At 31.2% G+C, this 26,043-nt stretch overlaps 3 protein-coding genes across 6 annotated transcripts in view; 2 read left to right on the top strand and 1 right to left on the bottom strand.

Annotated features, from left to right (window-relative positions):
* Window positions 1–18,420, top strand: part of Ptr (patched domain-containing protein) — a 30,810-nt gene extending 12,390 nt beyond the window's left edge. For both annotated transcript variants that reach the window (XM_072903739.1, XM_072903783.1), the window contains exons 2-9: window positions 2,710–2,983; window positions 3,469–3,679; window positions 3,832–4,017; window positions 6,138–6,481; window positions 8,121–8,321; window positions 8,608–8,739; window positions 9,347–9,660; window positions 12,255–18,420. In XM_072903739.1, coding sequence (XP_072759840.1) covers window positions 2,710–2,983; window positions 3,469–3,679; window positions 3,832–4,017; window positions 6,138–6,481; window positions 8,121–8,321; window positions 8,608–8,739; window positions 9,347–9,660; window positions 12,255–13,763 — 3,171 coding nt within the window. In that variant the 3' untranslated portion in view covers window positions 13,764–18,420. The remainder of the gene's footprint in view (window positions 1–2,709; window positions 2,984–3,468; window positions 3,680–3,831; window positions 4,018–6,137; window positions 6,482–8,120; window positions 8,322–8,607; window positions 8,740–9,346; window positions 9,661–12,254) is intronic.
* A 1,403-nt stretch (window positions 18,421–19,823) lies between these two features.
* On the top strand, window positions 19,824–23,147 carry LOC140665956 (putative RNA polymerase II subunit B1 CTD phosphatase RPAP2). Of its 3 annotated transcripts, XM_072892601.1 has the most exons (7): window positions 19,824–20,118; window positions 20,200–20,314; window positions 20,406–21,818; window positions 21,889–22,043; window positions 22,152–22,334; window positions 22,395–22,530; window positions 23,014–23,147. In XM_072892601.1, the coding sequence occupies exons 1-7, from the start codon at window positions 20,048–20,050 to the stop codon at window positions 23,023–23,025; spliced, it is 2,085 nt and encodes a 694-aa protein (XP_072748702.1). In that variant the 5' UTR covers window positions 19,824–20,047; the 3' UTR covers window positions 23,026–23,147. The 3 variants fall into 3 exon arrangements, with proteins under 3 accessions (XP_072748702.1, XP_072748694.1, XP_072748711.1); XM_072892593.1 differs by lacking the exon at window positions 23,014–23,147 and having other exon boundaries at window positions 22,395–22,548; XM_072892610.1 differs by lacking the exon at window positions 23,014–23,147 and having other exon boundaries at window positions 20,065–20,118; window positions 20,210–20,314; window positions 22,395–22,548.
* On the bottom strand, window positions 23,022–25,978 carry Nelf-b (negative elongation factor B). The gene is made up of 8 exons (XM_072892625.1): window positions 25,508–25,978; window positions 24,934–25,410; window positions 24,648–24,815; window positions 24,389–24,514; window positions 24,034–24,303; window positions 23,652–23,936; window positions 23,307–23,507; window positions 23,022–23,192 (listed from the first exon to the last, which is right to left on the bottom strand). Exons 1-8 carry the CDS (start codon window positions 25,634–25,636, stop codon window positions 23,022–23,024), a joined length of 1,827 nt encoding a protein of 608 aa, XP_072748726.1. The 5' UTR covers window positions 25,637–25,978.
* Between the last annotated feature and the right edge of the window lie 65 nt (window positions 25,979–26,043).

The following is a 26,043-nucleotide window of genomic DNA, read 5'->3' as shown; positions in this document are numbered from 1 at the left end:
CACGAGAAAATTCAACAAAAATACTAAATGTTTTTTACCGTGTACTTATTCTTGCAAAACTTTTTCGGGGGATCTCCGTCTCCTTTTAATTCAATTGATGCGACGATTAAAAAGTTAGCTATATAGTTGCCATATATTCCTGAACTGTCTATACGCAAAATGAATTAAAAACTTTCTTGAAACACTTCAAGGTGAGGAGAGAAACGTGCGTGAAAATCTGACGAGGGATGATTCATCCTCCTTCGGTGTGTCATGTAATCCCTTATGAGGGCACCATCGTCCCATAAAATAAAGCTTTGTGTCGGAACAAAAGGTATAGAATTCCCGGTTTTCGATCGCTGAACCCTTTTTTGATAAAGAACCATTCAAGCGAATATTCTTTCACTAACTGAAAGATGAATCTTTTCGATCAGATTCGCATAATATTTCAATAATAAAAAAAAAGATGATACAAAATATTGCTACTGTACTATTTTATTATGTTACTTGAACTAGACTATTATACATGTATAATTTTATGTAAGTAGCTTTTATACAATAAATATTCCAGTTAATTCTTGTTACTGATATGTAGATAGTAGTACGCAAAATCACACAGTTGGAATTTTATTGAATTATTAATAAGATATTATGTATTACGAATAACAAGTTTAAGGAAATTTAATTGATTTTTGATTACGCCAGGACTTATGCCAAACTTGCGTGTATGCGTGTGTATGTGTGTTTATAAACTTAAGGGGATCCAAAATTACCGACAGAACATGAATTACAGAGTTTGAAAATCTCTTTTTTAGCTACAAAGATGGATAAATCCTTCTCCACAATTAAAGTACTTATAAAAACAACACGCAGGGGTTAATAATTTCATATAAAAATAATAAAAAATTAAAAGCTGACAGTTACGTCGCAACAATATTTATTTAATATAAAAAGTTTTACGGTATGTTCGTGCAAGAGATATAGCGTCCGCGTTTGGAATAACATAACAGAATATTAGTAAACTTTTGGAAATGACTTTAGAAGCCTAGTAAAAAAGATTTTCAAAATCTGCAAAAAATTACTCTCGTGCATCTGTGAGGGTGCGAGATTGAAACACAAACTCACGTCAGACGTCATTTCTAAAAGTTCACAAATATTCCTTCATGCAATTCCTAGTAGAAACCTATCTTATTTTGTGTGTATAAATTGCTAAATAAATTTTTATATTAAACAAATATATTGTCATGTTAGATTAAATTTTGATCGATAATATAGAATAGCTTTTGGATCCCCTTGCACTTAATGCATTAAATTAAAAGCCTGTTTTAAATTAACTTAAAATTTTTCCTACGGTCTACAAAAGAATTAAAATTGTTCATAATTTCTAATATATGTGTGTTTGTACGTACGTGTATATGACACAACAAGTTCCTTCATATACTGGATATAGATAAGATCGAAAAGATACGGAAGGAAAGGAAAACAAACTGCGCACTAAAGAATTAAAATTAATAAATAACGTTGGGGGGTTTAACATACAATTGGATTCTAAAAAATGTAAATGTTGCTCGTTGTAATTTTAATATATCGAACATGTGATTCTGAATGTAGATCATCAGATCTGACCTTTTTATATGATTTCAATGATAATGATTCTAAATCTTTAATGTTACAGTCATTGAAATTGATATTTTATCTTGTTACAAGATAAAATATCAATTTCAGCGACAGTACCATTAAAGAATAGCGCAACAAAGGTATTTAGAATCATTATCATTGAAATCATATAGAAACGTCAGATCTGATGATCTACATTCAGAATTACGTGTTCGATATATTAAAATTAAACGAGCAACATTTACATTTTTTAGAATATTAAACCAACGATATTTATTAATTTTAATTCTACACAATTTGGACTTTTCGATATTTCATATATTAAAAAATTCAACTGTTTAAATCATTGTTGTAATACTCTTTCGATTCTACATCTCATATTTTTGACATATATCTTTAATTTTATAAATTTTTCGTAGTTTTGATCCATATATTCAATCGGACATTTTAATTGTTGAAATAATCATGAAGTTTCACTTCGCTGTCCACTTTCGTAAAACTTCTATTCTATAAAGTCCTAACTTGACTTCTTACGACACGACTGACAGATTTTTTCGCATATTCCACTTGAAGAAACATTAAATAAACGAGCCATGTTGTTATGTCGAGTGCAGTCATCGACTTAAGCAAATAATAATTTTACGTAATAACAAAGACGAATAGAGAGGCAGAGAAAGAGAGAGAGGGGGAAGGGTAAAAAGATTACGAGTAGCACATTTTTTCACGTTACGAGTTTAACGAACCGTTCAAAAGATTCTATTCTATACACAGTAATTCGACCACAACAACTTACTTTGCATTTACCGACGCGCAGATGTATACGCGCAATGCATTATAAATGCGAAATACTAATTGGATATCTCGAAACATTTCTTACACCTGTATAAAGTGTTTTCTACGCAAATATTTATCATTTATAATACAAATCGGCCCCGAAAATATTTATAGAAAACGACGAATTTGTTTTACTTATTCTATACAGACTTTTAGTGACGAAAATCGAAATAGCTTTCAATATCACCGTAATTTAATAGTACATGACTATTTTATTAATTTTTTTGTACATTAAATGAAATAACATTTAACAGACAGATTTATTACTTTCGCTTTCAGATGTGGCACTTGACGTGTGTCGATGACTTCTTGAATCGCACGTTTTACAAAGTTGGCCTCATTGTCGGTCGACATCCCGGCTACTTTGTAATCGTACCTATACTATTAGCCTGCATATGCTTCACCGGCTATCAAAGGATACACTACGAAATTGATCCGGAATATCTATTCTCGCCCGTCAACGGCCCGAGCAAGACTGAACGAGCGATAGTCGAGCAATACTTCAAAGTTAATTACAGCCATCAATTTAATGTCGGTCGTATTACTCGACCAGGTGAGATTTTCATCATTCGTTCATTTTACGTCATTCTGTCGATTTCCTTTCTCACTAAAAATTCTATGAATCTAATAAACCCAGAATCCTTTTAATCGAGCTAGCGCATAAGATACATAAGTTAAAAAAAGAATCCTTGTATTTATAAAATGCTCTAAGTAAAAAAGTATAAAGCAATATAAAATAAAACGAATATAAAAAAGAATTATTAAGTATTGCAATCATGTTTAACTGCAATGTTTTTAATATTAAAATTATTAGATTCATACTCTCAATTTTTTTCCTTTCGCAAAATAAAGTTTACTTTAAATTAATTTTTTTTCTCTCCTTTCTTTAATTTTTATTATTAAATACTTTCATAATTAAATTTCCTTTCGCTATGTTTGTAGAAAAGTAGTTTACAACTCAATCTTCTCTTGCTATAATTAAAGATAACATTTCATGGTTCTTGATTTGAGATCAATTAAATCTGTTGTTTGTTGCAGGCCGGTTTGGTCATGTAATTATAATTCCCAAAGATGGCGGGAATAACATGCTGAAAAGCTCGATTTGGGAGGAGCTAATGGAACTCGATCGGATGATTAGAAATGCGAAAGCAAAATATGAAAACGACGAATTCACATACGAGCAAATTTGCGCACGATGGCTCGACGAGTGTTTCACCAACGATATTCTAAATCTGCATCACGTGATAGAGTAAATATATCGCAAAAAAAAAAAAAAAAATATGAGAAATAGTGTGACCAAATTAAAAAAAAAAAAAAAAAAAAAACTAATAGCGTTCTTCTTTTTGTTCAGAGCAATTTATTAATTGCATTGAATTTTGATTACATCTTCGATTTTTGCAGCGAAGTGGAAAGGCGGAAGCTAAATCTGACATTCCCCATAACGATCAATCCGGCCACCTGGGACGCTCATTTGTTACCGGTATTCTTCGGTGGAAGTGTTCTCAATGATGATCTTACAGTACAATCGGTGCCTTCGGTACAACTCGGCTACTTCATCACAGTCGATAGTCCACAGCAGGATGCAATGTAAGTTTACTCTTCAGTTTATCGAGATGGTGAATGCATTCGCGGAGCTTGTCGCAAAAACTGGTCTGTTATCTTACATATATGCAGCAACGATCTTGAAAGTAACGTATAGTCTTGACCATAATTCATTCACGTGCGAACAGTTAAAGTTCCATGAAAATTATATACATATGTTCTACATGAATATTACAGAACGATACTTATAGAGTATTTCGTATTCGATAATAATGCCAGCAGCAATTTTTTGTCCAAAAATTTTACTTCTTTATATATGCTCAAGAAATGTGTTTCAAACAAAAATTTCGATGAAATATACTTTAAAGATGCGCTATTAAAATTTAAAAAATTTATATAAATGATGCATAGAAAAAAAGTAAGTGTCAAGTCATGAATACCGTTATTTTTTCATACGTACGCAACAATTTATCATTTTCTTAAAAAAATGTGAAAAAAATCTTAAATTTCAACTATACAATAATTTAAGAATACAATAATTATTTTAACTTTAAGAAAATTATAATCTTCAATTTAAATATGTGTTATTTTCTATCCAACATTTTTTCCTCTCCATTCAAGAAAATTGTTTTTAAATAGCAAGAATATATTTTTCTTGGTTGAACTATATAAAATGTCTTCATTCAAGCAAATTTTCTTTATTTAATACAATATAATCTAATTTCAAGATTTATATTTTGAAACTGAAGATTTTGTCAAAGAATATTCTTTTTTTTTTTTTTTTTGTGTGTGATTTTTAAATAACATACCATAGTGTATACTCAAATTCTGTAAAAAAATTCCCTGAGAATTCCAGGATCTTCCAGGTATTTTTGTTCAAAATTCCAGGTAAAATTAAAATATTTTTAGATGCAATTTTAAAATAAGCTTATTTATTTTAGCGTATCATTTTTTTACATAAACAAAAAACATATATTTTAAACAATTTTATATAGACATAAACAAAAAATATATATTTCAAGCAAATTTTAAACTTAAAATATTTTAAATTTTTATAAAAAATTTTTAAAATAAGTACTTCTTTGACATTTTTTTTAAATTCCCTGAACCCTAACGAAATTCCATGAGAATTCCATGATTTTTCAAGATATAATAAAATTCCCTGAGAATACCAGGTTTTCCAGGTTTTTAGCGGGAGTATACACCTTGAATAATCTCTAATAATTTCTGTACTTCTTGTACTCTCCTTTATATGCAAGATGTTCGGTAATTGGTGAAAATTACTAACCTGCTAATAACAGATTCTTGAGATTATTTGGAGACAATTTTTCCTCAGCGAAAATGTCGAGGCATCAATAATTTCCGAGTTACAAGCGATTGAAAAAAAAGATGCTTTTCGCAAACTAAACTTTTTGAAGTTAAAAAATTACCAAAACTACATTTTTCAGTTAATTTCAGATAGAGTTTACTCTAATAGAATTTTAATTTAAGGCTTAATTACAAAGATATATAATGATAAAAATTGGAAACTTGCAAAAAATGATGACGTCTCTCGATATATTTTCGTTGAGGGAAAATCGACTCCAAATAATCTCAAGAATCTGCCATTAACAGGTTTTCCACCAATTACTGGACACCCTGTATATATAGTTTATACAAAATAATATAATATACAATATATTATTATATATATAAAATTACTTTAATTGTTAACGTTAAGAATAATAATCAGCAATGTCTGTGTAAAAGTAACGTCTTGTTAATCTATCATATGGTCACCAATTGAATATCATCAATTGAATCATCTATTGCTATCAGTAATGCTCGTGCAAATAATGGATGTCTGATTCACTCACGATTATTCGTATTGATTACCTATTGTTGTCAGTGAGGTATTGCATATAGAGGCATGTTAAAGCCTTCTCAGCCAAATTTGTTTCAAGTATATATCACAATCGAAAGAAATCAAACTTTATATTCTATCTTATTAAAATATTACTATTTAGTATCTCGTTAGAATATAAATAAATAAATAAATAAATATACGAGCATCTTGTATTTTTCGTTTTAATAGCGTAAGTGATTTTTTTTTATTGAAGATATAATTTCAAGATAACCCTTTAGTATTCTAATTTAATTCGATGTATTTTCGATTCTCGAATTAGCGGCGCCGCCTGGGAGGAGGCTTTCCTAGAGGTCGTCGGCAAGGCCGAGGACGGAGGCGCGTTTAAACACATTAGCACCGCGAGATTCGCCTCGAGGACCCTCGAACTGGAACTAGAGGCCAACACCAAGACAATCGTGCCGTACTTCACCAGCACGTTCATCATAATGGGCCTGTTCTCGGTCGTGACATGCATGATGACCGATTGGGTACGCAGCAAACCTTGGCTCGGTCTTCTGGGCAATATCTCGGCCGCCATGGCGACAGTTGCTGCATTCGGATTATGCATCTATCTGGGGGTCGATTTCATCGGCCTCAATCTCGCCGCCCCGTTCCTCATGATAGGTAAGCTATTATTGAAATTGTCATAACAATTCGGGTGGCTAAACACTTGTAAACGCTGTACATTTGTCTTCCAATTTTTTTACCCACAATTATTTGAATAATTAAAATAAAAGCATGAAAGTTTATAAATAGTGCAAATAATTGTATAGATATGTAAATATGTCTATTGCATTATTTCGTGTACAAATTATTTAGAATTATTAATTTTAAGTAGCTTTTAAAGTTTAACAGAGCGTCAATTTAATTTAATTCTTATTTGAACTACTTTTTAAAGAGAATGATATATATATTTATTTGGCAATAAACAGTAGTTACATCATGTCAATTAATACAAATTTCATGGATGCTTTCAAAATCGTCAAGTAATTTGTGATTTTAGAATGCTACGTATATAGCTCTTTCCTGTCATCGCTAGCTTTCCTTGCAGACCTTTATTATATCGAAGGTTTGTCAATCGATGTTCGGATTGATAATTGTATAAGTTAAGCAATACGAAAATAACGACAGGGCTTTGCAGTTTTTGCAATACGATGCCGTAATTCCCTGTCACGTCTGTAGAAACGTACATTCTCGACGATAAATACGTTAGTTCGTTCTGTCAGGTGCGTATAAGCGAAATAAAGATACTGTGATTTATGTGAAAAGCGGAAGTCTTCTTTTCCCTTTCGACGTCGCGCTCGCCTGCGTTCAACGCCGAGTAAAGTCGGTCTTTACCAATAATAACAGCTTTATTCGCGATCCAATCGACCGGTCGCAATTCAAAGCAATTATTATATTCACTCACAATTTTCAATTCATTCAGAAATATATAATTAATTAGCAAATTAATAGAAATCTTTTTACTTTTTTACATTATTTAATTTAATTATATTGAATGGAAGTAGAGAAAGAGGTAATTTCTAGACTTCTCTGAAACCTATTCATTTATTTCTATCATGAAATTAAAAACCAAAAGTATAATATTGTATATAAATAAGTATATGTATAACAGTAGTTTGATAATAGAAATTATAAAATAATATTATATATCCAAAGAAAATTGTCTCTCTCTTTTATATGACGCATCCTTATTAGTCACGCAATTTAATTATGTATTATTTTAATAAGAATCTAATGCATATGCGAAATGCATTGTCTCAGTTTTAACTTATTGCGAAGAAAACACGTTTTCTATTCGTATTTATCTTTTCTGAAAAATAAGACGCAACTTGTGTAAACACACGTGGCATCTGGAGAACTGACGATGATAAATTTTCAAGGAACAATTGCTTAGAAAATGCATGTATTGTTTCAAGTAATATTACTTTAAAAAAAAAACTTATTCATTTTTAACGCGATCGCTTCAAATATTAAAAACTTCAGTTTGAATTATCTATAATAAAATTTATTAAAAATTAAACCAGATTAAAAAATAATAAAAGAAATATTTAATAAAAAATAATTATAAATATATTTTTTAAAATAATTTGTGCTTCGACTCAATTTATGTATAGAGTTTTTTTTTATACAATTTAAATATATGATGAAGAGTATAAATTTACTAAAAATTACTACTTTATAAAATAATAAAAAATTGCCGAATCGTAATTAAAAAAAAAAAACGTAGAGTATTTGTAACGTGTCTATTTTTTCGTTATAGGAATAGGGATCGATGATACTTTTGTCATGCTAGCGGCTTGGAGAAGAACGAGCATCAGTAAGTCAGTGCCGGAAAGGATGGCGGTAACTTTGAGCGAAGCTGCCGTTTCCATCACAATCACATCTTTAACGGATATGATATCTTTTTTTATCGGCATTTTATCGCCTTTCCCTTCAGTTCAGATTTTCTGCATTTATTCAGGTATTAAGAGCATTCCACATAGATCTCCGTTTATTATTTTTTACGTAGAATATTTCAAAACTGTGATTATATCTCAATATTTTTTGCTAAAAAAAAAAAAACATGTTAAGCGAGTAAAAAAAATTGGAAAAATCTCGAGTACACAAAAGAAATAGACAAGAGTATACAAAATACAATAGTAAGAAACGATATTTGAGATATCCTCTGTAACACTTTTTGAAATATCCTTTCTAGGCTCATAATGTGATTCGTATTTTTTTAATATCGATCATGCATTAAATTACAGGTTTCGCGGTAGTTTTCACTTTCCTGTTCCATCTAACGTTCTTCAGCGGATGCGTTGCGATCAGCGGTTATTGCGAACGAAAGAATTTACACAGTGTTATCTGTTGCAAAGTGGAGCCTTTATCTAAATCCAGTAAGTATCATAATTATTTAATTTGTAATAAAAAAATATAATTTATCTTCCTCTCTCTGTCTCTCTCTTTTTTTAAAATTGTTATTATAAATCTCTTTACTTTTTCCACTGAAACAAATAATAAGCGAATAATTGATAATTTATTAATTTCGAGTTTGAATTTCAATATATATAAATTACTAGTCTCTCCCTATTTGTATTGTTATGTCAATCATCATTATTCAGAGACTGCCGTTCGAAATCTCGTTACGTCTGCATGACGTATTGAAGTTACGTCGAGCAAATATACATACGTGTTACGTTTGAGTATCGTTAATTCGTTAAATCACAATGTTATGTAATGGAAAAGGAGAGCTTACTTTCTCCTTGTTTTATTTTTTCTACATTTTGTCACATCGACAACTGCAAAACATCGAAAAAGATTCATGCTACTTCTGTCACTTATGCGAACGATTAATTAAACGACTAAAGCATTTTGCCACAGTCTGAATGAGAAATTATGCCATGCGAAGAAAATTTCTGCTAAATATGTATAATGCGCGATAAATATTTATATAAAAATGACATTCTCTATATTTAATGGTGCATTTTAAATGTGACGTTTCAGCTCATCGATCGTGGTTCTACAGAGTACTATGTTCCGGCGGAATTGATCCCGACGACCCTCACAATCCAATCGACAATCCCGAACACGGATGCATGACTTGGTTCCGTGATTATTTGGCAGCCGCGCTAAACTGTCGACCTGTGAAAGCGATTATCATTCTCGTTTTCGTGTGCTACCTCCTGGGTGCCTTATACGGGCTCACAACTCTAAAGGAGGGCCTAGATCGACGCAAGCTCTCCAAAGAGGATTCCTATTCGATCGCTTTCTACAACCGCGAGGATTATTATTTCCGAGAGTTTCCTTACAGGATACAAGTAAGTAAAAAAATAAATTACAAAAATCGCGAAACAGTTTGATAAAAATTTGCCAATTTTTTTCTTATGCGATACATAATATTTTGTTAATCTCTTTAGTTTCTCGTCGCATTTCATTATTAAAGCCTGCAGACTTTATCTATTTTAATATCAAAAAAATTAATTTTATTATTTATTTTAAATATTATTACATAAAAACACACGTGAGAAATGAATCTTAATTTCTACTCCAACACCTAGATTGTCAATAGTTGAAAATTTTTTTTAGCACCGCTCGTTATTGACTACATGCAAGATCTACACATTTTTACGATCGCGATAAGTCACGGTTATTTCTTAAAATCAGCAAAAACTCTCAAAATCGTTGGCCAACATTTAGAGAATTCTGTTTCGTGCAAGCAAACTCGAAGAAACATTTCCTCACAAGTGGCGCAAAAAAAAGAAACATTAACATCAGAGGAACGTGGTGCGTTACGTTTGGAACCGCCACGCATAATCCGGTACACGCAATTATGTCACGTGTTCCCCTTGATACAACGCGATATCGTGCAAACAACTTTCTCCGATCGGCTAGCTTGGACTTCAAGAAAAGCAATGTTCGTTACATCACGCTCCTCCGACCCGATCGACCGACAAGAAAGACCAACTAAACGGAGAGATTCCGCTTTTGAATTGCTTGGTAATTCACCTCCAATTTCATTCCGGATATTTACACTCGTGAGAATATGCTTCGTCTTCTTCTTCTTCTACTTTATTTTTTATGCGATGCAATTTTTTTATAGCAAAGTATTTTCCAGAAATTATTAAATATTTTTGATAAACTATAATAATTAAATAATTAAATAATTTTATTAATTATCTTAAAAATTAGACCTAAAATCTTCAATATGAATTAAATTTGCCTCAAATCTTTCTAAATCCATTTATCTTCAATATAATAAAAAAATTAAGTAAACTTTATTTATAGCTAAATAAATTCTAGAAGATGCAATTCCTAAATTAATTCGCTACAAAAATAAGATCTTACAACTTCCGTTTCAATTAGTTAAATATGCGTATCTCATAACGCAGCGTGTCGAAGGCGATTTCAACGCTGCATGTTTCTTTACGCGGCGTTAAAGTCTCGCTTCGATGAAATAAAATTATAAACTCGACAAGAGATATGCTCGAACTGTGAATTTCACTGGGACCTTTTTCCCCGTTGCGTTAGTCCCGATACATTGTAGTGAAAGTAACGTTTCTCAAAGATGGTCCCGCACTATCGTGTTTCCTCGCAATATTAATAACGTCACGAGAGTCGCGGCGCCGAGCGCCGAGTTCCGATGACTTCGCGGAAACGTCATTCACCGAGAAACTACTGTCATGACGAATTCTTAATGACACGTGGCGTAATTAGGTTTATTTTGTGAAATGTTTATGTCGAAACGTACGTCACTCATGCCGAGATAAAACAAAATTGCATAATCATGACAAAATATGATGTTGCGGCTCTAAGAAGTCCGGGAGGCGCGACGTTACATCTCGCGAAACGCGCTTTCACGAAATTACTTTCACGAAGATACTGCTGGAATTCCCAAAAAGATACTCGTGTTTCAACGTTACATTCTCTGTGGTCGGTATTGGCGACCTTATCATTGTGTTTAAGTTTAATGAAAGAAATGAAAAGGGAAAGCAAGACAACAACAAGTGGTTAAATCAATTTTTAGCCATACAAAGCTTTCAAGTTATTTCGATAAATTGAAATATACGTGTGTATATTATAGCAAACGATAAGCAAATATTCACTATAATCTTTGACAAAAAACATTTAACAAAACAATTAAATTGCCTGAATTTTTAAACTGCTCAATAATAAAATTGTAATATAATATAATATAATATAATTATATAATATAATTACATAAATATGTATAATACTCCTATATTATAGATTTATATAATTTTATTAAAGGATTATTATGTATAATAGTATGTATTATTGGGTAGTTAAATTAAATATATAGTACAGTATATTATCTATATAATATACAGTGTATTACAGTTACATAAATCAGTACAATAAGATATATATATATATAAAATCTCATGAAATAACATGATAATTTTATATAGATATATAAATATAATATAAATATTATTATGTATTATATTTATATAATCGTTTTTTATGTGATTACTATATGTATAGTATTATTAAATTAAAAACTCTACACAGGATGTCCCGAAATATCCTTTAAAGGCAGATTCTTTGATCAATTTGAAAATGGTTTTTCCTCGACAAAAATAAAGCGTTAATAATTTTTGAATTGTAAGTGAAAAAAAAAGTTTTTCGCAAACTGAACTTTTAGAATTAAAACGTAACATAATTACATCCGTCAGTTTATTTCTTTTAAGTGGGGTTTACTTCAACAAAATTTGTATTCAAGGCTTCTTTTTTACAAAGATATTTAATTTCAAAAATTATAAGTTTGCAAAAAATATTGACTTCCCTCCACATTTTCGTTGATTTGATTTAAAAATTAAAGAAACAACATGTAGAACTCATACACATTGTATTGTACCATATATACATCATGTCTGTATCGTTGTTTTAGGTGGTAATATCCGGCGAATATGACTACAGCGATCCAATGATTCAACAGCAGGTGGAAAACCTGACGAAAAGCCTCGAGGCGAGCAAGTACATCAGCGAGCCAATCTATACGGAGAGCTGGCTTCGTAGTTTCGTCGGCTACGTATCACGCAACGAAGATTACCTGAACGTGACTATCAAAGATAGGCATAATTTTACTAAGGCCCTCAAGGAGATCTGGCTATTCCCGTCCACTTCCTTCTCCCTAGATGTCAAGTTCGACGAGACCGGTGAGAACATTGTAGCAAGCCGGTTTCTGATACAAGCGGTGAATGTGAGTGGCACGAATCAGGAGAAAGACATGGTGAAAGAGCTGCGTCACATCTGTGACATGTCGCCGTTGAACGCCAGTGTGTTTCATCCGTACTTTGTGTTCTTCGACCAATACGAGCTGGTTCGGCCGACTAGTATCCAGTGTATGACATTTGGCGCACTTGTCATGATGCTTATCAGCTTCATCTTCATCCCCAATGTTTTCTGTTGCCTATGGGTCGCCTTCTGCATCGTGTCGATCGAGCTCGGGGTGACTGGCTACATGGCACTGTGGGATGTTAATCTCGATAGCATCTCCATGATTAATCTCATCATGTGCCTCGGCTTCAGTGTCGACTTCACCGCACACATCTGCTACGCTTACATGAGTTCAAAACGCTCGCGGGCAGAAGATCGGGTCAAGGACAGCTTGTACAGTTTAGGCCTGCCAATTGTTCAGGGCGCCGCGTCGACGATACTTGGTTTGATGGCGCTCCTGCTGGCTGGCACCTACCTCTTCCTCGTCTTCTTCAAGATGGTCTTCCTTGTGATCTTTATCGGCGCCATGCACGGTATGTTCCTACTGCCTGTGCTGTTATCTCTCTTTGGACCCGGCGCCTGCAGTAGCGGACAACAGGACGAGCCCGGAGAAGCGGAGAACGCGAAGAATAGTACACAGGAAAAGGAACTGGCAAACAAGCTTCAGCAACCCTATGTGATTCCACATCCTCATCTAGTCTATTACACTGCGGGCACTGTCAAGCCGCTTCAGGACAGTCCCACGATCAGTATGGCGGCGTTCGAGGAGAGGGATCCTGGCTTGGGTACTAGCGAAGACAGCAATTCGACTGAGAGTGGCTCCTCACAGAGCAGGAGACGTCAGTGCAAGCAGCAGGACCAACAGCCGGATCAACAAAATCAGGCCCGTCAAGACATGTGGAGACGATCCACCGGCGTCTTGTACGGCCTGTCACAGTTTCAATCCACGACCAACGAACTCGCGTATCCTGCGCCAGATTATCCTGGTGCCTTAGCGCGAGAATGCAGCCAGGAAAATGGTTCACGAACGGTACCTTATTTACCACACGCCCTGTATCGCCATCCGAATTCTTTTACGCGGGACTACAGACGCAGCAGATCCTATCATAATCTGCAGTATCCTGCGTCCACGCGATATTTAAAGGATTTCCGATATCCGAGTAGAGAATTGGATGGATAACGCGAAAGAAAGATATTGTCGACGTATTGTATACGATAAGCGAGACGAAAAAATCATTCCGTTGAATTTAGGTCCCTTCGAACGGAACGATAGCGATAACTGATTAAGGCAAACTAATTTTGCCGAAAGAATGGACCAATATTGTGAAACCATAACAATACGAGAGAGAAAGAAAAACGATGAAAGAATACTTTTGTGCAAGATTAGAATGTCTGAATTGCGCTTTATACATATATGTATTTCATGGGGCTAAGTTTCAGTTTGAATCTCATCAATCAAAATTTAACCCTCAAACAGCAGCATAATCACACTGAGTGCCTGATGTGACGTCCAATTACATTTAGATCTATCATAAAATATTTTTTTATCTCGAATAAAAAATTGTTATTGTTTACATTTTGATTTCAATACAATTTATACCTAAATTGTTCTTCCTAAATTAACCATGGAAAAGATACAGGACATAGAAAAATAACCAATAAAGTGGAAATGTATAATTAATCGAATTTTACAAAATTAAAAGAAAAAGAACAAAAATTTGGAACAAAATGAGAAAGTACCTTTTAAAATATAAGAATAAATCATTAACATCTTTTTCTTTAATGCAATTGATACAAAAATAAAGTTATAAAAAAAGAAACTATCCAGGTAGCAAGTACATGTCATTTTGACGTCGAAAACTGGTCATTTCTGGTTCAATGACGTCACGTGACCAAATAATGTCTAATTTGAAACGTCTTTTTTTTACTTCTTAATGATGTTGTAAAAAACGTCATAATATCGTGATTCTTAAGTCATTATTATAAATCGCCTAAATATTACTATTTTTTAACTAAAAACTCAATTAATTTTTTATAATATCTTAAATTATTAAAATAATTTTGTATATAATTTTGATATTCATAATTCTCTATACCTCAGAGCTTTAACATGAATTTCCTCTATCTAACCTGGGATTTGATTATGACTCATGACATTTGATCATGAATCTTTTCCTCTAGCGTGAACTCATGAAAAGTAAAAAGTTTCATTAACAAATTCAATATTTGTGAATGAATTTTTCACTTTTCACGAGCTCACGCTAAAGGAAAAGATTCATGATCAAATATATCATTAAAACGTCACTAATAGGTCTAAAATGGTCATGAAGTCACGTCTTTTTAACGTCTTGAAATGTCGTCATCGGTCTGTGACATTAGTCCGTCATTTTTACGTCATTACATCACGTCATATTTGGTTCAAACTGACCATATTTTGACGTCAAAATGTCGTGTGCTTGCTACCTGGGTAGTTTTATATACATATCTAGGAAAAAATTTGAGCACCGTTGAACCAGGATTAATGTGATGTTCAAGAGATTTTTTGTATAATAATGTTTACTTACGAAATGAGTAAGCGACGTTGAAATTACGTATCAATATATTCGTAAGTATCTTACGTATAATATCAATACCTGAGAACACTACTTGTGTGTGTATGTGTGTGTGCAAAACGAGCTATCAGGGTGTCCTAAGAAAGACATGCATCAGTAATAGATATGTGAATAGTCCATTATAGCTGAAATTATGATTAAAATAGTCTCTATCGATTCTCAAATTTTTTTAGAAATTTATCAGTGCCTACACACAGGGTGTCGTAAAACCAGCGTATAATCTTTTAGGGATGGATTCTTTGATACATATATTTGGAGATGATTTTTCCTCGGCGAAACTGTCGAGGGAGATCATCATTTCTTGCAAATTTCCAATTTTTACCATTATATATCTTTATAAGTAAGCCTTAAATTAAAATTTTATTAAAGTAAAGTTCATCAGAAATTATTTGAAGAATGTAATTGTGTTAATCTTTTAATTTCCACAAAATTTAGTTTACAAAAAGCATTTTTTTCAATCGCTTATAACTCGACAATTATTGTTGCCTCAATATTTTCGTTGAAGAAAAATCATCTTCAAATTGGCCAAAGAGTCAGTTCTTAAAAAAATAGTAGTCTTCGTTCAATAGTAGATTTAGTTTAGTAGTAGATTCTGGTTTTAGGACATCTTGTATAATTATTTAATAAATTTTGTTTATGTCTAATATTTATGTATAATAAATGATATAAATATAAAATGAGGATTACAGATAGAGAGTCGCATTCAGTTTTAAATGTACAACAAAAATGTACAAGTCTAAGAGCTATATAAATTTTAAACTATTTATAAATCTCTGATATTAGGTTCGTAATCGTTTAATCACAATTATTAGAATTTTAACTCGCTAGATCATAAATCGATCAAATTTGCCTCTACTCATCTCCTCCCTCTCTCTAATCTATCATTCCACAATTTTACGTTGGCGTATTGCGCCCTTCACAGCCAAAGGGTTAATCTCGTAATATTCACGTTGTGCAATGTTCTTTACGTAAGAACAATGCACATATTCATGAGGATAATGCCGAGATGGCGACGCCTCATTCGGGTTTATGTTATGACGTTAGTCGTTAAGGATAGCTCAAATCGAATACGATAATATATAAACGTGTACGTATGTATATACAGGGTGTCCGAAAAAGGTCGGGACACTGAAATATTTCAAAAAATATAAGTTTTATCAAAAAATGTTTCAGACAAAAGTTGTATGGTTTTTTGAGGGGGCCATAAGATGGTACCATTAGTTTGACCTTGAATAATCGTTTGAAGGTCATATAAAGGTCACCTTGAATTTTTTAAACGGAACACCCTATATATATTTTTATATTCTTGTAGCTTACCTCGAGAGCTTTCCAAAACACTATAATAAAATATTTTTTTATTAACTATTTTTCGAGTCATAAGGCTTCAAAGTTGCAGTATTTTGATAAAAATACTCGTAAAATAGTATTCACTTTGCGATAATTTTATCTTACATTGTGTGTTCGATTAGTCAAGGCACGATTTGGACATAATCCAGCCAGCCAAGGCAAGATCCCAGCGTGATCCAAATTTTACGAGATATTTTGTAGGTATTTTTATAAAAATACTGCAACTTTGAAGCCTTATGACTCGAAAAATACTTCATGGAAAAATATTTTATTATAGTGTTTTGGAAAGCTCTCGAGGTAAGCTACAAGAATATGCAAAAATATATAGAGTGTTCCGTTTAAAAAATTCAAGGTAACTTTTATATGACCTTCAAACGACTATTCAAGGTCAAACTAACTGGTACCGTCTTATAGCCCCCTCGAAACCATACAACTTTTGTCTGAAACATATTTTGATAAAACTTATATTTTTCGAAATATTCGGTGTCCCGACCTTTTTCGAACACCCTGTATAAATATATATACATAAACGTATATGCTCAATATATTAATCAAAACTAAAACGTCCCGCGATGTATTAATTAAAGAAAAATCGGCATATCAGTTGTTTACATCGAACAATGCGTGACCTTAAAACAGTCAACAGATGTAACAGTTTGGTATACGGTATAAATCAAATTGATTCAATTTGGCAAGTAGTAATATCTAAAAAAGAATTATTGTAAGTGATACAATGAAGCTTTCATCCTATTTTTAAAGATTTTTAAAGAGAAAGAATAAAGCTTGAAAATTGTTTTGTTTCCCTTTTTTTTATAAATATATTTGATAAAAAAAAGTTACATTAAAATAAATATTTAATTTCAAAGTTTTCCTTTATTTTTAATAGCGCTTTATGCACAGATTAGCCTCAAAATCGCTCGAATGTTTTTTTTATTAGGAATGCCTAAGATATTATGGCCAAAGTAATCTACAAAAAAGAGAGCTAAGCGAAGGTAGAATTAAGCAAGAACGCAAGTCAAGAGCGGCCGTTACGCTCCGTGATTCGCATAATACTTGCATAATATTTACATAATACACATTCATATGTGACTAAACAATTTAATGACTCTGTAACAATTTATTGCATTTTCTTTTCTTTTAAATTTGCAAATTGTTATGTCTTTGCAAAACCACTAAGCATCTTTGCTATACGCATCATACTCACAATACAAATTTGAAAATGTAATTATCATTAATGTAACTAATGTGACAATCAATCTGTAAAAATCAAGAGTGATTTAAAAATTTTCTGCGTGTGAAAGCTTTCTTCTCTTATTATTTCTCTAAACTTTTAAAAATGTTTGCGTTTTGCATGTCAACTTTACACTTTTAAAATAATTTTTAAAGTATCTCTTAAATGTCTTTAAATAATTTTATTTTTATTTAGAAATTTATATATGACGGCGATGATAGAAATGTAAAAAAGACTGGCAATATGTGTATATCTTGTCGTATAAATTATAATGTTTGTGAAATATTTACCAAGAAAATTTTCTACAAGAGACAAAATGTGTCTCATTTGTCAAACGAACCGCTCTCATTTATCATATGACAAAAATGTTTAATAAACATGACACTGCATATCTTACAAATGGAACAATACAAACAAATGCGGGCGAATATACATATATCTAAAGAAGCAATCTCGCGATCGACGATGTACAGACAAGCATCTTCCTTAATTTGCAATTTGCAGCGTGCGTGCGTTTTCATATTTATGAATGCGAGAGAGAGAGAGAAATGGTATATATGAATTGAGCGATATTGTAACTAATGGCAAACTTGACGGTTTGTTGCCATTAGGAAAAATAATTAATATAGGAAATATATTCTGGCAACGATCTTTTAAATCTGTTTCTTTATGCGATACCTTTTATTCAAAACATTCTTCTCCCTTCCGCTTGAAAAAAATAAAAATAAAATTTATTATCGCATGTGGATAAACAATATTTATAATTTTCAATTATTATTTACGGATCAAAATAATAATATAATAGGTAAATCTGCAGTATAACGCTCTTACTTCCGATTCAAATTTTAAGGATTTGTGTATTTTGATGCGTAGAATACATTTTTAATAAATTTGTCGCTCATGTATCTTTTTTTTTTAAATTATTATCTGCTCTAATCAAAACATAAACCCCGATAAATAGAGGCGGAAATTAGATAAACTTATGGCAAGATATATTGTGGATGGGTTGCCACTGCCTTTCGGGAGGTCACGATCGCATAAAATCGAATGAATTTGATATTTCTTATCAGATTTGAATCCGAAATCTTCGGTATATAGAAAGCAGATACACAACTCATTGCGCACCACGATCGCACACAATTTAGAATAATATGATATCAAAAATTATTATCTTTTTAATACATTTTATGTGGATTGAAGTTTAAATCTAACATTTCTTTAAAAAACTTTGAATTAAAAAAAATGGTACACGAACGAAAAATATCGTTCTCATAATACATTCTACGCATCAAAATATACAAATTTTTAAAATTTCAACAAAATCAGAGGTAAGAGCGTTATACTGCAGATTTAACCATATAATAATAATAATATAAATAACAATATATATATATATATATATATATATATATATATATATACACATATATAATTAATATATATAATTAAATATAATAATCTTTCGATATTCGAATATCGAAGGAATCCCTTCCCACAAAGATCGTATCAGTAGAATATATTATATTTTGACAAGATTATTAAAATTCAAATTTAAATTGCTCTCCAGAAAAATATAATTCAGAAACAACACATACCTGTGTAAAATAAATTTTAGATTTCAACTTCCAAGCTTCTCGATATTAAAAAAATGTGTACTTGGATTTCATATTAAATAATTTGAAAGAGATTAACACGCAAACTCTAAATTACACAAAGAGTATAAATTAACGTACCCTTGAAAAACTAAGAGAGAAAAATTCGATAGAAATAGTTCGATAAAACAAACTAAAGATATTAATTCAAATTTTTAAATTTGTTTTCAAATTCCGATGGACCAGAACGTAAAAGTATAAACACAACATACCATGTGCACAACTGACAGCTGACAGCAGCGAGAATTGGCGCGAATTAAAATTGATACTTGTTAGTTCGTTATATTGGATACAGAGTGCGCTTCATTTGGCGATAACTCGAATCGTTTGAACCAATTAGAACAAAGAAATCTTCTTCTCATCGTATAAAGTCGTTTATTGATCGAAGAACTTTGTCGGACGTACTATTGGCTGCTAAACTAGAAACTTTGAGAATCCTAAAAATTCTCTATCTTACAGCCAATCAATACACTAAATAACAAACTCGTATGACAGTGACAGTACGGAAGTGTACATTAACCTCAATTGATCGTAAATCAAGAATTACGTTTATAACTTTCTAAGGGATATTATAATAGTGAATAATTTAATACATAATATAATATACATTTTCTCACTGTGAATGAGCAACAGTATAACAATGTCAACAACTAAAAAGCAATTTAACGAAAAACAGAAAATTAAGAAGATGAGGTAAAAAAATCTTATTTCTTGTATTGAAAAAATATCTTATTTTAAATCTCTTTATCTAATTGAATTAAATTTTTATTCAAGTAAAGCACAGATACAACTAGCTATAATAAAGAAGAAACAATGTGACACAAAAGCTCTTGCAATAGTTGAGCAACTCTTGGAACCAAATGTAAATTCTGAATGGTTACTTCAAAATGTAAGTGTAACCAGTCAAAATATAATCAGCAAATATTGTTCCTCTATATTTAAATATTTAATAATAATAATATTATTTATTGTAATTTCAGCTAAGATTTATAAATAAAAGTCACATGGAAGATGTTATAGAAGAAAGAGCAATAACAAAACTTTGTGGATATGTTCTTTGTTCTAAACCATTAACTGTTGTTATTCGACAACAATATCATATATCGACGCATAGCAACAAAGTATATGATATTAGCAGACGAAAAAATTTTTGCAGTTCATCGTGTTATGGGGCAGCCAATTATCTTCTCGAACAAATGCTGGAGAGTCCGCTATGGCTAAGGGAAATAGATGATACACCAATTTTTTGTGTATTGCCAATTGATCCTAAATCTAAACAGTGTATACCTGGAGATGAAATCAAAATTGGTGAGATTAATCTGTCACAAAATATAGATACTGACAATACTGATAACAATGAAAAATCTACAAGACATAACACTGGTCAGCAAGCACAAAAAGACATATTATCAAATCCTGAGAGAAAAAATATATGTAGTTCTCATTTATCAAATGCTATAATTAATGATAATGAAAATGTAAAAACGAAAGAGATTCCTATAAATAGTAATTCACAAAAATTTGAACTACACTCTACATTAGACCTACATATAAATCAAGAGAAGAAAGATCATAATCATTCTGAAGAATCTATGGATTGTAAGAGCAACTGTACTAATATTTTCAAGTTAAATTTAGACTCACAAAATTTAGAAATAAAAGTTGCTGAGCAATCTGAAAATATTCTACAATTGCATGAATATAATAACAAAGATACGGAAAACAAAAATGTACATGTTCCATGCACTAGTAAAGAGAGCAAAATATTACAGTCTCAATTAGATGAAACAATTAACAAGTACGATTATAATAAAATGTTACAACCTTTGAATGAAACAAGTAATGACATAAAAGAGACAAATAAGAAATTACAATTTCAGTCAAATGAAATTAGTAATGAAAATAATGGAAATTTACAGTCTCAATTGGATGAAAAAAATAATAGTGATAATGATGATAGAAAAGTAGTACAGCCCCAATTGGACGAAATATGTAACAATAATACTACAATTTCTCGTAAATCCTACAATGAACATAGGAAAAAAAGAGATATAAGCAGAATTAGTAAAAATAAAAAATGTAAGCAGAAGGAATCTGACAATACAGGAACACAAGCTAATATTTATCACAAACTTGTAATGCACATTGAACAGAGTGTTAAAGAATGGGTTACAGAAAATACACTTTGTCTTCTAATAGGTGAGATGGATGAAAAACGCCAGTTGTTGGAAAATTTAACATTGCATGATAGATATCAACAATTGTGCAAAAAACTAAACAGATTACAGCTAGAAGATGAAAAGGAAGAGCGCGTCAATTTAGAAAAAACCGTGCTCAAACCTTTACCTCACTTTTCTGTACTTCAAGAAGAAGGAAGGAAAATCGACTTGAAGGTACGATCAATTTTTTCAGTGTTAATCGAACAGAATATATTACAACTAATCAGTTGTAATATGTGCATAGGTACGTGCTTTTTACGAAGGACGAATGACATCGCCTGAAGACGACAAAGAGTCAAAAAGTAAAAAAGATGATGATGATTCTGTATTACCATTAACAGATGCTCATGCTCCCAATGCACTTCGCCGTCGAATTTTCTTGGACAAACTTAATAAAATGTAATAGTTACTCCGTTTTGATAGAATTAGAAATTGTTAGATGTTAAAAAATTTAATATCTGTGCTTTAAATATTTAGTGAATAATTATTTGTTTTTGTCGATTATAGATTGCCGGATTTGATGCGCGCTTTAACGATCAATGCGGACACTTCTTCAATAACACAATATACTTACGATTACGAGAAACACTCGTTAATCAAAATCTTGATTAGCACTTTTAATTTATCTGCCACAAACATTGTTTTTAAAACTGCAGAATGGACACTTGTGGGACTCATCATGATTAAAATGTAAGAATATAATTACAAAGCTTTACTTGAATGTAAAATTCAAAAAATATATAATTTCAGGTTAAGCTTAATTGATGTACAACTGCAGTCATTGCTTCAATCTAAACAAGCTTCAATGTATATATCAATGATTCTTATGACATACAAACTGGATTCCAGTTATTTAGACAGACTCATAATGGAAGTTACAAACACTGTAAATACATCCAAATAAAATAATAAATAATGTTAATTGAAAACTTTGTACAAAAAACAACTTTATATAAATTAATTTTATAATTTTTTAACTTTATTATCTATCTCCTTACATTTTTAACAAAATACATTTCAAAAAGTTCAATTAGTTCTTATATATATATATATATATATATATATAATATATTGCCTATTATGCAATGTTAGATTTACTTTAATGATATAGCATATTTCATTATTACAAAATAATCATTAAAAAATTTTTTTCAGAATCTAGTAAATGTATTTGTGGTAAAAGAATAAAGAGAAAAGATATATATACATATATATATATGTATGTATATATAAATGTATATATATATATATATATATATATATATATATGTATATAAATAGAGAGAGAAAGCACTCACATATTTCAGTGAGGATGTATCTCTTGTAAATTATGGAAGTTCAATTTTTTCCTATTTTTTTCTTGAATTAGACATATTCCTAAAGTGAACATGTATTCGATGTTGGTGTCGGTATCCCAGTAAGAGCAGGGGAAGAACAATCAAGACCCAATGTATCCATTTGAGCGGTTGATGCTAATTGATCTTCTGTAGAATGATTACCGACTTTATCACGTAAAGATTCATAAAGACTATGGACTGCTTCATTATGCTACAAAAATTTTAAATTGTTAATAAAATACAATATTTTTTATACTAAATTATTACATATAATATATAAATGTGCATAACATAAACTTTATTTTTAAATATTCTAAAATATTACCTGACTTGTTGGTTGCAAGGCTTTCAATAATGAATGTAACCGTGCGGATGGTAATTTAGGATGTATATACCAAAGTAATTTCAATAGATGCCGCGTAACATTATCTTTACCCAAACCAGCCAAAAAAAATTCATCGAAAATTACTGTACAGAAGGACTCATTTGAAAATTCGTCAGCCATATTTAGTATTAATAATGAAACCTGCAATTAAAAATTAAATTGTTAGTATAACAGTTTGCAAATAAAATTCAGCATTTCGAATAACAGAATAACAAATTGCGACAAATGCTTTCTTTTCATAATAATTGCATATAAAATATCAAAAATAAATGTTAAATATGTTACCAGTGTGTGTAAAAATGGATCTTCAAAGGCTCGTTGTGCCTGACAGTTTGGAAGTGTTGCTAGCACTCTCATTAAACCTCTAGCATCTCCTCTGCCTCTTCCAACTCCACCGCCACCTCCGACGTGTAACGCATAGTACATTGATAAAACTGCTGCTACTCCAGACAGCTGAGCATATGCTTGACATGCATCAGGAGGTGGTCCAGAATGCTCGATAATAGCAATTGCACTTTCTCTCTCATCAGGTGGAAGTTTACAATTCAATTGTCTTATTTGATCATCAACCTAAAAATTAATTATATATCACTTGTATATAATTTTTATATTATAAAAGTTATAGGCTAATCCTTTACTTTTTTAAATTAATTTTTTATAAAATTACCATAAGTGACATAAGTGCTGGCAAGAATTTTGTAACAACTTGAATATCCAGTTTTGGCTCCTTAAAATCTTGTGAATCAATCATCTGCCAAGCAGACAATCCTAATGCCAGCATTCTCAATAGTAATACAAGCACTGCATTTTCTCTAGGTAACGCCTCGCTATTTATCAAATGGAGAGCTATTTTGATTGCACTACTAGCAAGAAAATTTACTGCATAGGGATCACACAAAGTCATACTTAAATCTCCCAACACCTGTTCCTGTCCTCTCTATAAAAAATTATACGTTACATCATTTTTCTAATCTCTAATAAATGATATTATCACACATTAATTTATATTATAATTTTTTTACCTTAATACTATCCAGGAAACCTTGTAATTCACGAGATCTTTTAACATCCACATTCTTTTCTCTTATACATGCATCCAGACACCAAGTAAACTTGTGACAAGGATCCACAGAAATAATATCTTGTACCTAGTAACAAATATTGTGTTTAACAAAATTAAAGTAACACAGTCGTTTGTCATTATCACTAGTTTACTAATAAGACCTGAAAAATTAATAATAATATATACATACTAAATTTTTTTTTTTTTAATTTATTTACCTCTAAATCATGTAATGCCATGAGCAGTTCCGCTCTTAGAGTACAATAATGAATGTTCTTAGTACGTAGGAACAAAGTCCTTAAGAATTGCAATACCATGTCATATAATTTTACACTATGCCCAATCATATGAGCTAACTTTTGTACAACTTCTCCCTGTCTCCTCACCTATATAAAGCAAGAAAAAATAGTTGATATATGATTATATAATATTATAGTTGATAAATATATAATTATATCATACACAAATATATGATTCACAAATTTATAATTATTTATGACCTACCTTAGGAGATGGTGTAAAAAATAAACTGTTCAAATTGCGGTGATCAAATAAAATTTGTTCTTTTTCAATGATATAACGACTAAATAATGGAGAGACTTCATCTCCAAAAAGACTTTGATTATCTTTCCATATTTGACGTTTTACTTCTGTATCGGCGTCATTATATAGTTCCTTCTCTCCAACTAATACTCGCAAATATTTCTCTTCAATGTGTGGAGTATTTCTTAAAATACACATAACAACAGGTCGCAAGCCAGTAACTCTCACAGCAGGAAAACTTTTAGATAGTAATTCCTTCAGTCTTCTATCAGAGGAACCTTTATCGGCTCTTTCCACTCCAATTTCGTTAATTTGTTTGATCAATTTTTCTCGTAACTCCTCAAGAACAGAAGCATGAAAATCTAACCTTCTAACTCCATGTAAATCAAGCAGAGGTAACATAGGTCTCAATGATGGTAATAATATGCCATTTTCTAACTGAAATATGATAAATATTACTGTGTGAAAAATATCCATATATTTAAGATAATTAATTTATATTATTATACTAGACTAAAAAATTTTGATTATTTACTTGGAATTCCTCGATGGCTTTCAGAGGATCTGTACAACTTGTTAAAGCATCTCTTAAAAACACTGGTCCAGGTATACCAAGATCCTCCAATCCATTACTACTTTCACCGTTACTCTTTATCGAATTCATCGTTTTATTTTATTACAACATTATCAAAAACATCACATATCTCTCCATATCTAATTATTTATATTTTATTGTAAATTGCTTCCTTATACACATGTGCACCCACGATAAAAGTTTTGCAAACTACGTATCGGCAGCATATTTATATAAATTGTTTGATACTTTCTTCGTTAGATCAAAATCAATGTACGGCGTAAGTTATCGATGTGTATCCGTTTTTGCATTTATTTAGCAATATTTTATACAAGAATTGATACACCTACGATCATGTTCCCCATAAATCGCACTTCCCGAATCCCGAATACCGTTAAAATAAAATTCTACCAAAGTAAATAATTCTTAAGCTAAGGTTAGGTACACACAAGTTAAGGCTATCGCACACAAAATGCATAAAGGTGCCTTTTCATGTT

This window comes from Anoplolepis gracilipes, chromosome 1 (genome assembly GCF_047496725.1).
Source record: "Anoplolepis gracilipes chromosome 1, ASM4749672v1, whole genome shotgun sequence".
NCBI lineage: Eukaryota > Metazoa > Arthropoda > Insecta > Hymenoptera > Formicidae > Anoplolepis > Anoplolepis gracilipes.
Note: the sequence above shows the minus strand (reverse complement) of the source record. Positions and strands in the feature narration are given on the sequence as shown.

Bases quoted from the DNA above. Each gene is read 5' to 3' on its own strand.
- LOC140665956 (XM_072892593.1), top strand. From the start codon at position 20,048: ATGAGCAACAGTATAACAATGTCAACAACTAAAAAGCAATTTAACGAA. The intron at 20,119-20,199 runs GTAAAAAAATCT...TTTTTATTCAAG, and splicing joins CAGAAAATTAAGAAGATGAG to TAAAGCACAGATACAACTAG. The intron at 22,335-22,394 runs GTAAGAATATAA...ATATAATTTCAG, and splicing joins GGACTCATCATGATTAAAAT to GTTAAGCTTAATTGATGTAC.
- Nelf-b (XM_072892625.1), bottom strand. From the start codon at position 25,636: ATGAATTCGATAAAGAGTAACGGTGAAAGTAGTAATGGATTGGAGGAT. The intron at 24,816-24,933 runs GTAGGTCATAAA...TGCTTTATATAG, and splicing joins TTTTTACACCATCTCCTAAG to GTGAGGAGACAGGGAGAAGT. The intron at 24,304-24,388 runs GTAAAAAAATTA...AATTTTTTATAG, and splicing joins GTTTCCTGGATAGTATTAAG to AGAGGACAGGAACAGGTGTT.